The sequence below is a fragment of the Rhincodon typus genome, chromosome 1 (genome assembly GCF_021869965.1).
Source record: "Rhincodon typus isolate 14 chromosome 1, sRhiTyp1.1, whole genome shotgun sequence".
NCBI classification, from domain to species: Eukaryota; Metazoa; Chordata; class Chondrichthyes; order Orectolobiformes; family Rhincodontidae; genus Rhincodon; species Rhincodon typus.
This window is the reverse complement of record NC_063332.1, coordinates 11433238-11449783: the sequence shown is the minus strand read 5'-3', so window position 1 is coordinate 11449783 and position 16546 is coordinate 11433238. Positions and strand designations below refer to the sequence as shown.

Genomic DNA, 16546 nt, shown 5'->3' with positions numbered 1-16546 from the left:
TATCTGATGCACACTCAATCTGAGCCATATTTTATCTCCACTAGCGCTGTATTGGATCTTAATGCCGAGTGCATGCACCCCATTTTCCAGAATTCAACTCAAAGAGAACAAAATTTCATCCAAACAGATTTGCCTGAATGACATAAGGCCATACCTTGACGACTCCTCCACTTGTCTCTTCCGAGCACATAGCATTCATATAGGCTTGTCCCACCGACTCTTTAAAAGGCATGCCACTGAAGAGAAACAAAATAACCAGGAAGGTCATGCAGTGAAAGGCAAACAAAGTTGAAATACGAGCCAGCATTGACTGTAAGGCATAGATAGTGCACAGTGTGGAGCTGGATGAACACAGCAGGCCAGGCAGCATCAGAGGAGCAGGAAAATTGACGTTTCGGTTTGGGAGCCTTCTTCAGAAATGGGGAGGGGGAAGGGAGCTCTGAAATAAATAAAAGAGAGGAGAGGTGGAGCTGAGGAAGGTAGGTGGGATGGTGATAGCTGAGTGCAGGTAGGGAATGGTGGGGATTTGGTCAGTGAGGTGGGAGGAGTGGATAGGTGGGAGAGAAGATGGACAGGTCAAGGAGGCGGGGATGAGAGGGAGGGTTGGTCATGGGATGAAGCCGGGGGTGGGGAGATTTTGAAACTGGTGAAGTCCACATTGAGACCATTGGGTTGTATGCTCCCAAGGCGCAATATGAGGTGCTGCTCCTCCAATTTCCAGGCGGCGTCGTCGTGACACTGGAGGAGGCTCAGGATGGACATGTTGCCCAGGGAGTGGGAGGGTGGTGGGGCTAGGCGGGGAGTGTGGAGCAGATCAGGGAGTCGTGGAGAGAGTGGTCCCTATGAAAGGCAAATAGTGGTGGGGAGGGAAATAGATCTTTGGTTGTGGGGTCGGATTGCAGCTGGCAGAAGTGGCAGAGAATGATACGTTGAATACCGAGGTCAGTGGGCTGATATGTGAGAACAAGGGGGATTCTGCCTTTGTTTTTGTGGTGGGAGGGAGGATGTGAGGTTAGAGGTGTGGGAAACGCAAGAGATGCAGTCGACAGCATTTTCGAGCACCGAAGGGGGGATGTTGCAGTCCTTGAAATAAGAGGACATCTGGGATGCTCGGGAGTGCAGACGCGGCGGAGGCAGAGGAATTGGGAGTAAGGGATCGCATTCTTGCAGATTGCCTGTGAGGCATCCTCTTTACATAACTTTGGAAATGTTAATAGTTGGGCCAAGAGTGTTGCAGACCTATGCTGAGGATGCAAATCTGTAACCACCAGCCTATCTTGATAATATTGTAAAGTGATGGCTCCACTCACTGGCACAACTGGGTGTTACATCTCCGTACAGACCAAAAACATCTCAGAGTTCATTACTGTCTATCTATGTCAATGCAAAAGGCATAGTAAGTGCATGGGTTTACAAATATTCTCTCCTCCTTCTATCCCACACCAAATGTGCAGGAATTCAAGCCATAGAGACACAGGTGTTAAGTGAAGATTTTTTTTTTAACTGAAGGCTGTGGTATGAAAGAAATCAAAAGATTTGGGGATAGGGTAGAAGAGTGAAAGTGAGCTAGAAGTTCCGAGATAGTAGGAACTGCAGATGCTGGAGAATCCGAGACAACAAGGTGCAGAGAAGTTCCGAGAGACAGTTTCCTCTTGTGGGGAAGAACACTACTGTCCACCTGCGTGGGATTGTCACCAAGAAATCCAATAGGTCTGAATGGCCTCCTTCTGCACCATCACAATTCTTTATCCAAAGTGATGAGAATGTGGATCTCTCGACTGGAGAGTTTGGTTGAAGGAAATACTGAAGATACATTTAAGGGGAGGCTGGTTAAACAGTTTAGGGAGGAGTCAATATATAACACATTTAGATGAGGAAAAGTGAGCTGAGGTTGAAAGGAAGCAATGGCCTCATGGGCTAGTTGTCCAGGAACACAGGCAATGTTGTGGGGAGATAGAGGGTCTAGGCCCGAAACGTCAGCCTCTCTGCTCCTATGATGCTGCTTGGCCTGCTGTGTTCATCCAGCCCTGCACTTTGTTGTCTCAATGTTGTGGGGACCCTGGTTCAACTCCTGCTTAGTGGAAGATGGCAGAATTTGAATTCAATAAAAGTTGGGAATGAATTGCCTACTGATGACCCTGGAACCTTTGGAAATTGTTGGAGGAAATACACAACTGGTTCACTAATGTTTTGGGGTCACCCTTACTTGAGCAGGCCTAAACGTGACTCCAGACTCACAGAAGTACGGTTGCCTGTTAACTAGTTGGGGCAATTAGGGATGAGCAATAAATACCGGCCTAGCCAGTGATGCCAGCATTCTACGAATGAATAAAAAATATGGAGTATTAACACGTGGCCAAAAAATGTCAGAGAGATTTACAGCACAAAAAGCAACTACCTAAACACTCTAATCCCATGTTCCAACACTTATCCCATAGCCTTGTATGCCTTGGCATTGCAAATGCAAATCTAAATACTTCTTAAATGTTTTGAGGGTTTCTGCCTCTACCAAACTTACAGGCAGTGAGCTCCAGATTCCCACCATCCTCTGAATGAAAAATCTTTTCCTCACATCTCCTCTAAACCTCCTGCCCCTTACCTTAAATCTATCCCCCCCCAGGTCATTGATTCCTCCATCAAGGAAAAAGGCTTCTTCCTGATTAACCTTATCTATGGCCTTCATAATTTTATATGTCTCAATATTAGATTTATTTTATTATAGAACCCCTACAGTGTGGAAAGAGGCCCTTCAGCCCCACACTGAACCTCAGAGCATCCCACCCAGAACCATCACACTGTAACCCACACATCCCTGCCCACTACAGGCAATTTAGCATGGCCAATCCACCTAACCTGCACATCTTTGGACTGAGAGAGGAAACCAGAGCAAGCCCATGCAGACATGGCAAGAATGTGCAAATTCCACACAGACAGTTGGCCAAGGGTAGGATTGAACCTGGATTACTGAAGCTATGAGGCAGCAGTGCTAACCACTGAGCCACCATGCCACCCATCCCCTGGCAGCCTCCTTTGCTCCAAGGAATTGAAAAAAAACAGGAACCAATACTACCCACCATGACAGACCAGACCAAATAAATTCAGAGTGGGACAGAACAACAGTGCTTCAACTTCTTCTACACAGCACTGAAGATGTCACCTAGAAGGGGGACAAAACTTTTACACGAAAACCAGTCAGCTCGGTGAACCAACCATCAACTCCAAGCACAAGCCGAGCTACAGATCTTTGTTAAAACATAAAACAACCCCATTCTGTCTAATCTCTCTTCATAACTAAATTTTCCAACCCAGGCAACAACCTGGTAAATCTCCCCTGCAACCTCTCCTGTGCTATCATATCCCTCCCCCAAGTGTGGATTCCAGAACTGTGTATAATACTGTAGTTGTGGCCTGAGCAACATTTTATACAGTTCCAGTATAAACTCTTTGCTCTCAAACTCTATGACTTGGCTAATAAAGGCATGTATTTTAAATGCCTTCTTAACCACTTTGTCCACCTGTCTTGATACCTTAAGCTGCACCAAGGTCCCTCTGATCCTTGGTGCTTCCCAGGGTCCTACTGCTCATCATATGAGCCTTGTTTGTTCTAAGTGCATTCCCTCACATTTATCCAGGTTGCCTTCCATTTGCTGGTCTCCCATCTAACCAACCTGAATGTATTCTCTCACAGTGTAAGGGTATCCTCCTCACCATTTACCACCCCACCCATTTTTGTATCCTCTGGAAACTTATTGATCAAGCTGTTCATTCAAGTCAAAATTATTTCTCTAAACCACAAACAGTAAGGGCCCCTGTTGGATCCTGCTGGAAACAGACTTGGAAAAACACCCTCAACCATCACCCTCTGCTTCCCGCCGCTCAGCCAATTGTGGATTCAATTTGCCAAATTTCCTTGGATCCCATGGGCTCTTACTTTTGCTGTCAATCTGCCATCCAGGACCTCAGCAAAAGCCTTGCTGAACTCCAAGTCGATTACATTCAAAGCATTACCTTCACCTACACACCAAAAATTCAATCGAGTTGGGCCTGTTTCTGTGCTATATATCCCATATAATTCTACAATCAATCAGTCAAGGTCTAATTGAATGATGAAGCGGGGTCTGGGAGTCATCTGGTCGACACTGACTCCTTTTTTTTAAGTTCTTATGCACGGCTTGATGTCAGGCAGAAAGAATAGACAAAGACTAGTGTGGGCCATACACACTAGTCATGTCTTTGTCAGTGCTGATAAGATGCCATTTAACTGAGGAGTGTGGGTGCTAATTTTCAGAGTTTAGATTTTTCTTCTTATTCATTCACATGGCAAGGGCATCGTTGACTAGGACAGCATTCATTGCCCATCCCTAATTCGCCAAGGTCTGTTGAGAGTCAATCACGTTGTTGTGGGTCTGGAGTCACCTGTAGGGCAGACCAGGTAAGGATGGCAGATTTCCTTTGTGAATGTCACTGGGCGCTTTCAGACCTGGAAAGTGCAATTTCCCATGCAATGATGCCAGTCTGTCACCAGAAAATCCATCTTCATTTCCCACACCCCCAAACAGTTGTTCACTGGCATGCGCCCACAGGTACCTGACAAGTTGGGCATTATCATGGCGTATCCTTGGCACAAGCTCTTTGCCTCTCCACTTCATAAAATTTAGCAGAGCCTTTGAAGTATCCTGGCTAGAGCTAATCTTGTTCTCTGTTGTCCAAATTTCAATGCCAACGAGAAAAATCTGGATATTTAGCTCTTTGTAATAGATCTGAAAAACACAAGAGTATCCTTAGCGTCTGTAAATCTTCCTTGGAAATTTTCACTCAGGTCTTCAGTCTATACTTGAACCTTTCAGCAATGTAACAGCCTTCAGTGGGCTGGCTCCCAAACCCACACTAGATTTGGTACAGATGTCCAATGATGTGAGGGGCCTGATTAGACTGGATGCGGAGGACCTCTTTCCCTCAGCCAAGGGATCAATCACCAGGAGGCATTAAGTTAAGGTGAATGGTAGAAGGATCAGATGAGGAAATATATTTTCATGCAGGGGCTGCAGGGGTCTATAACACAGCACCTGGAAGGATTGTAGAGGCAGAAACCTTTAACTTATTTAAAAGGTGTCTGGAGAGGTATTAGAAGCTATATAACCTCCAGAGGATGTGGAACACACGCTGAGAAACAGGATTAGGCAGAGTGACCTCTCTCTGCACCATAAACTTTTCTGCATTTTCTAAAGGAGGGATTTGCAAGGGATGGGAGGTGAGCGGCAACATACAGGTTGCTGCTCGGGAGGGTCAGCATGGACACGATGGGTCAAATGACCTTGTGTGGTGTAACAATCTACATCTCTCTCTCTGGCTTTCTCAGGCTTCCACTCATTCTCATCCAGTTCTTCATTTCAGTTCTATGATGTTTCTGTGAGAAATATGCTATCTAAATGTAAATTGTGATGGTTGTTGATGCCACAAACACTACAATGAGAGACTTCAGCTCAAGGGCTTCAGCAACACCTCATCGGAACGGGCAATAAATTCTGACTTTGCTGAAGTAACTAATCAAAAACATAACTGTTTTGTGGACTGGGAGGGTTTATTGAAATGTTTTTGTCCATCCTATACTCGCAAATCTATTTGGTTGCCATGGCTACTTGAGTGGGAGATTAATGTGAACAACTCTAAGTGCCTAGCGACCTACAGTGGCGTTGCTAAGTAATTGCAAAACAGTGTGGCTGGATTTGGCTTGTTTCTGGTTGAGAGACTGAGGTTGTGAAATGGGCTATTTGGTCATATTGTTCTATTGTCGTTGTACATTCTTTCAAATTTTTTTTCCAAGCACTTTTTTTTTGGAATGAAAGCAACTACTCAAAGGAACATGAAAGATTGACAATGTTTTTATTCCAATTCCCTGATAATTTTTCTCCCTGTTTTGCTCTCTGGGCTCCAAACCCTTCAGCAATCCCCCTGATTTCAGTAATGTTGAAATCAAAACCCCCAGCATTGTTGCCCACTCCAACCCATTCCTTTCTGGGGCCCCTCAACTTCTTAAATCCACTCTCCCTTCCCTTTACAATATATGTATATTCTTTTAAAATGCAAGGTTCACTGTTTTGAGTTATATATTTGCTGCCCTTTTTTTTGTCCTATCCTGATCTTAAGACTGGACTGCCCAGTAGGAAGGACATTATTTCCATTACCTGATTAACGTGATGTCCAAGAGTAATTAACCGTTCCTGGGTCTTTCTGAGGTCCCCTCCATTTTGGAGGAACTGTGGAAAACACAACAATAGTGAATGGTTCATGAAGAGAATGCACTTTTGAAGAGTTTTTGTCTAGTTCCCTTTAACACCAATGAAAGCTGCTTCTCAGCAAGATTTAAACCAGGGCAGATTTCGTTCATTGTCGATTAGGTTGTATATGACCAACGCAATCCATACTCCTACATTTCTCACTCCTCACCAAAGATTTTTTAAAATTCATTCTCTCTTTGGAATCATATCAAAAGAAGCATTTTTGCCACTACATGAACAAGAGTGGTGTGGAGTTGTGTGTGGAGCTGGATGAACACAGTAGGCCAGGCAGCATCAGAGGAGCAGGAAAGTTGACGTTTCGGGTCAGGACCCTTCTTCAGAAATGAACGAAAGTAACCTGCATTGGAAAAGCTTATGTATATTATAAAGCTCCACACAGGGAGTTGGGGTACCATTATGGACAAAATTAACCCCAATTTCCATTTGCTTTCTGGTAGCCAAGTGACCGGGCTGGTTATTTGGATCAGGAAGTTGAGCTGAGTTTTCCATTCTCCACACACTCTCTCCTCCACTCCACCCCCCCGGCAAAAATGCTTTAACTATAGGATGCTAATACAAACTTTCGGATATTGCCAGGTATGCAAGGTATAAAGAAAGGCTGTGACTTCTTTTACTGGAGCATAGGAGGTTGAGGAGCGACCTTATGGAGGTTTATAAAATCACGAATGGTACAAATAGAGTTAATGGTAGGTGCCTTTTCCCTAGGGTGGGGGATTTCAAGACTAGGGGCACATTTTTAAGGTGAGAGGAGAGAGATTTAAATAAGACATGACGAGCATTTTTTTTTACACAGAGAGTGGTTCGCGTGTAGAATGAACTTCCTGATGAAGTGGCAGATGTGGGTACAGTTGGAATGTTTAAAAGACATTTGGATAAGTACATGAATAGGAAAAGTTTGGAGGGATATGGGCCAAATGCAGGCAGCTTGGACTAGTTTAGTTTGGGAACATGGTAGGCATGGACTAGTTGGGCCAAATGGTCTGTTTCCGTGCTGTATGACTCTATGTCTCAGACCAGGGATCAAATCTGTGACCGTGCATTACACATAGCCCATTCAGATATCAAGACAAAGCTCTTTGTGTTGAAGGAATGGGTATTCAGGGATGTGCGGTTTAAGCAAAGATTTTCCATAACCTGTTTGAATAGCAGTGTCAAGGTTGATGGCCTGAATGGCCTTTCTCTATGACCCCAGTGAAAAATGTTACCTCTTCTCTGTCAGCCACCAGGAAGAGCTCGATGCTGAGATTGGCTTTGCGACTCTGGTCAAGAAAGAGGAGGAAGAAGAACACAGTGGTGAATGCATGTCCCTGCGACCCTCTTTCTTACATAGAGAGAGAGAATTGTCTGCAGTTCTGCTATTATGTCTCCTGGAAACTTTCGAAAGTTTATCACGTACATTTAGAGACACAATGGAGGTGATGGTCTATTGGTGTTATCACACAACTTATTAATCCAAAGACGCAGGTAATGTTCTGGGGACTTGAGTTCAAATCCCACTATGGATGAAATTTAAAATCAATAAGAATCTGGAATTAAAAGCCTAACGATGACCATGAAACCATTGTTGCTACAAACTCATCTGGTTCCCTGATGTCCATTAGGGAAGGAAATCTGCCGTTCTCACCTGTCCTGGCCTACATGTGACTCCAGGTTCACAGCAATCTGGTCGATTCTTATCTGCCCTCTGGGCAATTAGGGATGGGCAATAAATGCTGGCACAGCCAGCGATGCCCACGTCTTACGAATCAATTATCATAAAGTGGCTGTTCTGATAGGGAAAAGGCACTGTGATTCTGCAACATCCCACAAACAGGTTTGAAGTGAGTGTTGCTGATGAGTAAAAAGTGGTTGCTGGGCCACTGGGAGATCATAGAATCATAGAATTCCTACAGAGGGGAAGGAGGCATTCAGCCCATCGAGTCCACATCAACCCTCTGAACAGCGTCCTACCCTTTCCCTGTAACCCTGCATTTCCCATGGCTAATCTACTTAGCCTGCACATCCCTGGACACTACAGGCCAATTAGCATGGCCAATCCAACTAATCTGCACATCTTTGGACTGTGGGAGGAAATCGGAGCACCCGGAGGAAACCTGGATCAGACATGGGGAGAATGTGCGAACTGCACCCAGGTCCCTGGCGCTGTGAGGCAGCAGTGCTAACCAATGAGCCATTGTGCTGCCCTCGATGGTCTTGTTTATCTTCAGTAAGTATCATTACCAGCTTTTACCTATAAACGTGTAACAGACATTCCTGAGTTCATCTTGCTACTTAAAGGAGAGAATTTCCTTAATATCACATAGCGTCAGCCTTGATGGTGCACTCAAACACTCAGGTGAGTTTTGAATACAATGTTCTGTCAACTGAAGCATGTTAAACACTCCAGAAGGGAAATAGGGTGCTTGGTGACATGGCGCAATGAGAACAACCTCTCTCTCAATGTCGGCAAAACTGAAGAACTCATCATTGACTTCAGAAAGAAAAGAGGAGAACACGCCCCCATCTACATCAACGGAACTGAGGTTGAGAGGGTGGAAAGTGTCAAGTTTGTTGGAGTGACGATAACCGACACTGATGTGGACCTCCCGTGTAGGTGTGATCGTCAAGGAGGCACAACAACGCCTCTTCTTCCTCAGGCGGCTCAGGAAATTTGGCATGTCCATAAGGTCCCTCACCAACTTCTACAGATGCACCAATGAAAGCATATTGTCTGGGTGCATAACGACCTGGTATGGCAACTGCTCTACCCAGGACCATAAGAGACTACAGAATATGGTGTGCACAGCCCAGACCATTACGGAAGCCAACCTACCATCCATGGACTCTATTTCCATGTCTCACTGCTGCGGAAAGGTGGCCGACATTAGACCACACTTGGAATATTGTGTTCAGTTCTGGTTACCTCATTATAGGAAGGATGTGGAAGCTTCAGAGAGGGTACAGAGGAGATTTACCAGGATGCTGCCTGGACTGGAGGGCAGGTCTTATGAGGAAAGGTTGAGGAAGCTAGGGCTTTTTTCATTGGAGCGAAGAAGGATGATAGGTGTCTTGATAGAGGTGTACAAGATGATGAGAGGCATAGATAGAGTGGATAGCCAGAGACTTTTTCCCAGGGCGGAAATGACTATTACAAGGGGGCATAATTTTAAGGTGATTGGAGGAAGGTATAGGGGAGATGTCAGAGGTAGGTTCTTTACACAGAGAGTGCTGGGCGTGTGGAATGCACTGCCGGCAGTGTAGTGGAGTCAGATACTTTAGAGACTTTTAAGTGACTCTCAGATAGGCACATGGACGATAGTGAAATGTAGGATATGCAGGGTAGTTTGATCTTAGTAGGATAATAGGTCGGCACAACATCGTGGGCTGAAGGGCCTGTACTGTGCTGTACTGTTCCATGTTCTATGTAACATCATCAGAGACCCATCACACCCCAGTAATGACCTCCTACAACCTCTTATGTCAGATAGAAGATACAGAAACTTGAACACGCACACCAGCAGGCTCAGGAACAGCTTGTTACTGGGCATTATTAGACTAATAAATGGACTCTCTAGCCTCAAATAACGCTGATCTTGCTAACGTTGATCTCACCTAGGGCACACCATGTGCAATATAACCTGTATGCCTCTTTCTAAGTTGTTTTACAGCCTTTGATCTGTACATCCTTTGCTTACTGTGACCGGCTTGCACTGCTCACAAACAAAACTTTCCGCTGTACTCTGGTACATGTGACAATAAATCAATCAATCAATCAATCAGCTGAAAGCAGTTACACCATACGTAGAAAGTTATTAATAAAATCAAAGGTAGCCTCAACCACATCCTGCCATTCAAGAAAATCATGGCTCATCCTAATCCCAGCCTTGACCTAATTCCCTTTTGCCTCAGAACTTTTGATACATATGGTAACTAACATTATCACTCTCAGGTGCTGCATCAACACAAGTACAACTCGGGTCAAAGGAACCGAAGTGGACTATTCAGCCCTTCAAGCCAGTTCCACCATTCAGTGAGATCATGGCTAATCTGTGGCCTAACTCCTTATATCTGTCTATGGCTCATATCCCTTAATATCTTTGCTAAACAAAAATTTATCAAACTCAGATTTAAATTAACAACTGATCCAGCATCCGCTGCTGTTTGTGGAAGAGAGTTCCAAACCTCTATCCCTTTTGTGACTAGAAGTGCTTCCTAACATCTCTGCTCAATGATCTGGCCCTAATTTTCAGGCTATGGCCCCAGTTGTAAAATCCCCAACTAGTGGAAATCTTTTTGCAGGAGAAAAGTCTGATCCCCTTTCACATTTATCTGGTTCAGTTTTGAAACTAGCCCTGCTTAGTCCTCGGCTCCCTGACGAGAAGAAATAGTTTCTCTCGATTTATTTTATCAATTCTCCTCAATATCTTGAAAACTTCAATCAAATCACCTTCTAGATTGAAACCTTGGCTTCTGCAGTCTCTCCTTTTAATTTTACACTGACTCACTATCATTCTGGCAAGTCTATGACTCTATACCTACTCTGAACTCCTTCCAAGGCCTTTATGTGGATTAACCAGAGCTGTACTCCAGTACAGTACTCCAGCTTTGATTCAACTGGGGCTTTTATAACTGCAGCTAAACGTCTACTCTCTTGTAATTTAGCTCTTGAGAGATAAAGAGATAATGCCATTCACTTTATTGACTATTTTCTATACCTATTCCTGATATTTCAATGATCCATGTCACTGGGCCAACCTTCCTCTACCTCCCTATGGGCATAATCTTTCACCTTCCTAATTCTGGCCTACAGCTTGCTTCTGCTTTCTTACTCTCAACGGAGCAGACATCAATCAACTTGTTCCCGTACCCAAACTTAGTCAGTCCTCCTAAACTCTTTATTAGATCACTTTCAAATTTCAAATAGCTTCTCTGGGACCACCCTACTTCCCTCCTTTCTCATAGTACAGGTCCCATGTTCAAAATGCAGCAGACGTGGGACAGTAACCACGCCCAATGTTGGATTTTCCAAGATTTTGGACAATAAAATCAGCAGATAAGAACATAGGAAATAGAAGCAGGTATAGGCCATCTGGGCCCTCAGGTCTGCACCACCATTCAGTAAGATCATGTCTGATCTTTTGGTGGAAACATCTCCCCTTACTCATCCATTTACCATAAGCCTTAATTCCTTTACTGTTCAAAAATCTATCTAGACTTGCCTTAAAAACATTCAACGAGGAAGCCTCAACTGTGTCACTGGGCAGGGAATTCCACATATTCACACCTCTTTGTGTGAAGGAGTTCCTCCTCAACTCATTCTTAAACCGTTCCCCCTAATATTGAGGCTATGCGCTGTACACTTTGCATTAATTTCTTCTTTATTCATTCACAGGATAAGGGTGTTACTGGCCAGGCAGCATTTATTGTCCATCCTTAATTGCCCAGAGGGCAGTTAAGTGTCAACCACACTGCTGTGGACCTGCAGTCACATGTAGGCCAGACCAGGTAAGGCTGGCAGCTTCCTTCCCTAATGGGCTGACAGTTGGCACTGGTTTTTTGGTCATCATTAATCTTCTAATTCCAGACTTTTTTTTAATTTGAATTCAAATTCCACAGTCTGCCACGGCAAGATTTGAACCCAGGTCCTTGGAACATTACCTGGTTGTCTCCCCATCAGCTGATATTCTGTATTACATTGATACCAGCTGTATTGTGAACTTTATCCTTTCATCTAGGCTCTGTGACCTGGTGAAACCAAACCATGTGGCATCTGGACTTAGAAAATGAATAGACGTGTTAATGAACTTGTTAACTTTAAGGTGCAATGAGGCTGGAATTCTGACAGTGCTGGACAGCTGATGGAAATATAATAGAGTTGGACATCGGTCCATCCTTGGGGACTGGCACAGGGCCAATAGCGATCGCAGGTACATAACCTGGTGGTATGCAGAAAGATCCTGAGGTGTATCATTCCAACGTGGACAATGGCAGGCTGGAATAGACCAAAGCCAAAAGAACAGAACTGCCCAATTGCTTCTTCAGGAGCTTACTGACAAGCTGAGAAACACAATCAATGCCCTCTGGCTCAACTGCCTTAGTCTATATGGGCCATCTAACACCACCTCTAGCTGTTGCCATGGAGTTCCATTAAGGGCTGGCAAGAGTGTCATTGCCATAATTTCTTGAATATCCAGGGACAACTGTAGGCACAGCCTCTTACTACATAGTGTGCCCTTTTCAATTGCTGACTAAACATTCACGTTTAGGGTTAGTCTTGGTCACTTACCATGGATGTCATAGAGAATGGGGGAAGAATGTGCCTCTTGGTACGGACATGCCCCAACTGGATCACTTTGTGCTTCTGGTTGCTGTTTTCCACAGGGTCGATGGCATATCTCTGATCTCCAATTGATATGTAGCCACTGCAACAGGAGGCACGTGTGAGACATTTACATTGCCAAGAACTTAGCCTTGGTAAAGGCTGATAGATATCGCATTAACAGAAAGAAAGGACATGCATCTATATAAACACATTTCCAAATCTCTCTTTGTCCCTTTGACATGACCAGTAACTCACTTTTGAAGTACAGACACTCTTCTGCAGCCAATTTGCATACAGACCTGATGAGAGATCTGTTTTGATGATGTGTTAGTTATGGTTGCTGGGGAGATATCAGCTTCTTTCCTCTGAGACAGTGTCGTGCAATATTTTAAAATTCAAGAGGGCCTCACTTTGATGTCTTATCAGAAAGACGACACCTCCAACAGTTCATCATTCCCTTGACACCACACTGGAGTTCCAACTTGTATTGGGGCTTGAACCCACAAAAACATGCGACTTGGAGGTGAGTGTACTACCAGTAAACTACAACAGACAGGTTAATTAAGCAGATTAATCAGTGCTTTGAGGCTGTAATTCCTACCTGAGACCTTGACAGGTGCAAAGAGACACTGAAGAATCTTCTACACCCTCAACAAAACCCGTGTAGCAGCAGTGATTCTGGAACACAATTGAGAAGTATCTGGTTTAATGTTTTCGTTGTCAGAGAATATCTAATAGGCACTAAAAACACAACATGCTAGAAGAACGCTTAATGTTGCCAGGGTTGGAGGGTATGAGCTATAGGGAAAAGCTGAATAGGCTGGGGCTATTTTCCCTGGAACGTCAGAGGTTGACAGGTGTAAAATCATGAGGGGCATGGTTAGAGTAAATAGTCAAGGCCTTTACCCCAGAGTAGGGGAGTGCAAAACTAGAGGGCATAGGTTTAAGGTGAGAGGGGAAAGATTTAAAAGGGACCTAAGGGGCAACTTATTTACGCAGAGGGTGGTGCGTGAATGGAATGAGATGCCAGAAGAATTGATGGAGACTGGTGCAATTATAACATTTAAAAGGCATCTTGATGCGTACACGAATAGGAAGGGCTTAGAGGGATATGGGCTAAATGCTCGCAAATAGGACTACATTAATTTAGAACATCTGGTTGGCATGGATGACTTGGACTGAAGGGTCTGTTTCTATGATGTACATCTCTATGACTGTGACTCTATATCTGCCTGCAATTATGTTTTATTGGAAAATTAATTTTTCTTCAATTTCACTCCCAGTTTATTACCCAGAAAACATTTACACCTCCCTACAGTTCTGTTTCAGCTCTTTTGGTTCCTCTCCAGAATCTTTTCCAAGAAGCTATTTGGCTTTGTGATTCATTGTAGATCTTGTGTTTGACATTGCCACATGCCCATTTCAAGTAGAGATTCCTCAGCACTGGCAAGGTGGGTGTTATCTCCCCTGTCTCCACTCCACTCTCCCACCCACCCCCAACCCCCCAACCAAGCTCTGCTCCAGGGACTCCATGTACACTGAGGACAAGGCTCAGGGATCAAGCTGATAAGTCTATAAGACCATAACAAATAGGAGCAAGAGTAAGCCATTCAGCCCCTGGAGCCCACTCCACCATTCAATAGTATCATGGCTAATCCGACATTTCTCACATTCACTTTCCTGCCTTTTTCCCATAACCCTCGTCTCCCCTACTAATCATTAATCTGTCTCAGCCTTAATTTTTGATTTCAATTTGATCCGATTTGATTTAATATTGTCACATGTACCGAGATACAGTGAAAATTCATACCTTATATAAGTACATCAGGGTAACAGAACAGATTACAGAATATAGTGTTACAGCTACAGAGAAGGTGCAGAGAGAGATCAACTCTAATATGTGAGAGGTCCGTTCATAAGTCTGATAACAGTGGGGAAGAAGCTGTTCTTGAATGTGTTGGTACATGTTTTCAAACTTTTATATCTTCTGCCTGATAGAAGAGGGTGGAAGAAAATATAACCGTGGTGAGCGGGATCTTTGATTATGTTGGCTGCTTTCCCAAAGCAGCGGGAAGTATAGACGGAGTCAATGGATGGAAGACTGGTTTGCGTGATGGACTGGGCTGTGTTCACAATTCTCTTCCGGTTTTTGGCAGAGCAGTTGCCATACCAAGCTGTAATGCAGTTGGATTGAATGCTTTCTATAGCATATCTTGTAAAGTTAGTAACAGTCATTGTGGACATGTTGAATTTCCTTCAGAGGAATTGGAGACATTGGTGTGCTTTCTTGGCCATAGTATCAATCTGGATGGACCAGGATAGATTGCTGGTGATATTTACTTCAATGAATCTGAAGCGCACCTCAGCACTATTGATGCAGACAGGGGTGTGTCTTTCTTGAAGTTGATGACCAGCTCCCTCATTTTGCTGACATTGAGGGAGAGATTGTTATCTTTATACTATGCTTTTACACTAAGCTGTCTATCTCCTTCCCGTATTCTGTCATGTAGTTGTTTAAGATCCAAGCCCCTATGGTGGTGTCAACAGCAAACTTGTAAATGGAGTTACAGCCCAATTTGGCCACACAGTCATGAGTGTATAAGGAGTATAGTAAGGGGCTAAGTACACAGCCTTGCGGGGCACTGGTGTAGAGGATTATGGTGGAGAAGGCATTGTCACCTATCCATATTGATTATCCTCTAAATATACACAGGAACTCTGCGTCTACAGCGCTCAGTGGCAAGGAGCTCCAAGGACATAAAGCCATCTGAGAGAAGAAATTCCTCCTCATCTCAGTCTTAAATTGGCACCCCTTAGTTCTGAAACTGTGACTGGTGGCCTTCATGTAATACATGACCCAGCTGCTTCAGAAATTCACTCATTGGAGGTTGAGGGCAGCCCTTTTCTTTGGAAAAATAGAGAAGTGTGCTGTCAATGTGAGACGAGAGGAAGCTGGTGTGGAGCAGTAACACTAGCATAGACCAATTGGGCTGAATGGCCTGTTTGTGACCTGCAACTACTGGGTCGTTCTACATTAACACACAGGACTCACTAGGTGGTGTCGTCTCTCCGTTACCATGGATCCATTCGCAAGGTAATGTGATTCGCTGTAGGTCTGCGTCAGCAGGTCTCTGAGGAAATGAAAGAAAGAAAAGGTACACTCTCAGATGTGATAGTTATTACTTGAATATTTTACTGAATCCCACCATTTGTCGGACAGTGAACAGTGTGCATCTCCTTTCCTTAAATGTTTTGTGAGTTGATGACGAAGGGTCACTGGACCCGAAATGTTAACTCTGACTTCTCTTCAGCGATCCTGCCAGACATGCTGAGCTTTTCCAGCGATTTCTGTTTCTGTTAAATTTTATTGCTCCTCAGAGAAACACTCAAAGCACCGGAGATTTGGGTTCGATTCCACCCTCGGGCGACTCTCCGTGTGGAGTTTGCACATTCTCCCCGTGTCTACGTGGGTTTCCTCCGGGTGCTCCGGTTTCCTCCCACAGTCCAAAGCTGTGCAGGCTAGGTGGATTGACCATGCTAAATTGCCCATGTTGTTCAGGGGTGCGTAGGTTAGGTGGGTTAGCCATGGGAAATGTAGAGTTACAGGGATGCGTTTGGGCAGTGGTGGGTCAAGGTGGGATGGTCTATAGAGGATCAGTGCAGACTCAATGAATGGCCTCTATCTGCACTGTAGGGATTCTATGAATATCACTTTTGTGTCTAACAGGTTAGAGCACAATCGAACAGTACAAGTGCAACACTGTGAAGCTGTGGCATTGCCTGAGGTTCTATTTTTTGAATGAGATATTAAGCCGTCTTGTCCCTCAAGTGAACATAAAAGATTTTAGAGATAGTAGGAACTGCAGATGCTGGAGAATCCGAGACAACAAGGTGCAGGGCTGGATGAACACAGCAGGCCAAGCAGCATCATAGGAGCAGAGAGGCT

General features: G+C 44.4%; 1 protein-coding gene across 1 annotated transcript in view; it reads right to left on the bottom strand.

Annotated features, from left to right (window-relative positions):
* Nucleotides 1-16546, bottom strand: part of LOC109922801 (disintegrin and metalloproteinase domain-containing protein 12-like) — a 44246-nt gene that overhangs the window by 15806 nt on the left and 11894 nt on the right. Inside the window, exons 4-10 of the mRNA XM_048603702.1 lie at nucleotides 15653-15731; nucleotides 13202-13278; nucleotides 12565-12700; nucleotides 7505-7558; nucleotides 6186-6257; nucleotides 4588-4760; nucleotides 155-236 (exon numbers count right to left, since the gene is read on the bottom strand). Of these exons, the coding sequence (XP_048459659.1) occupies nucleotides 155-236; nucleotides 4588-4760; nucleotides 6186-6257; nucleotides 7505-7558; nucleotides 12565-12700; nucleotides 13202-13278; nucleotides 15653-15731 (673 nt within the window). The remainder of the gene's footprint in view (nucleotides 1-154; nucleotides 237-4587; nucleotides 4761-6185; nucleotides 6258-7504; nucleotides 7559-12564; nucleotides 12701-13201; nucleotides 13279-15652; nucleotides 15732-16546) is intronic.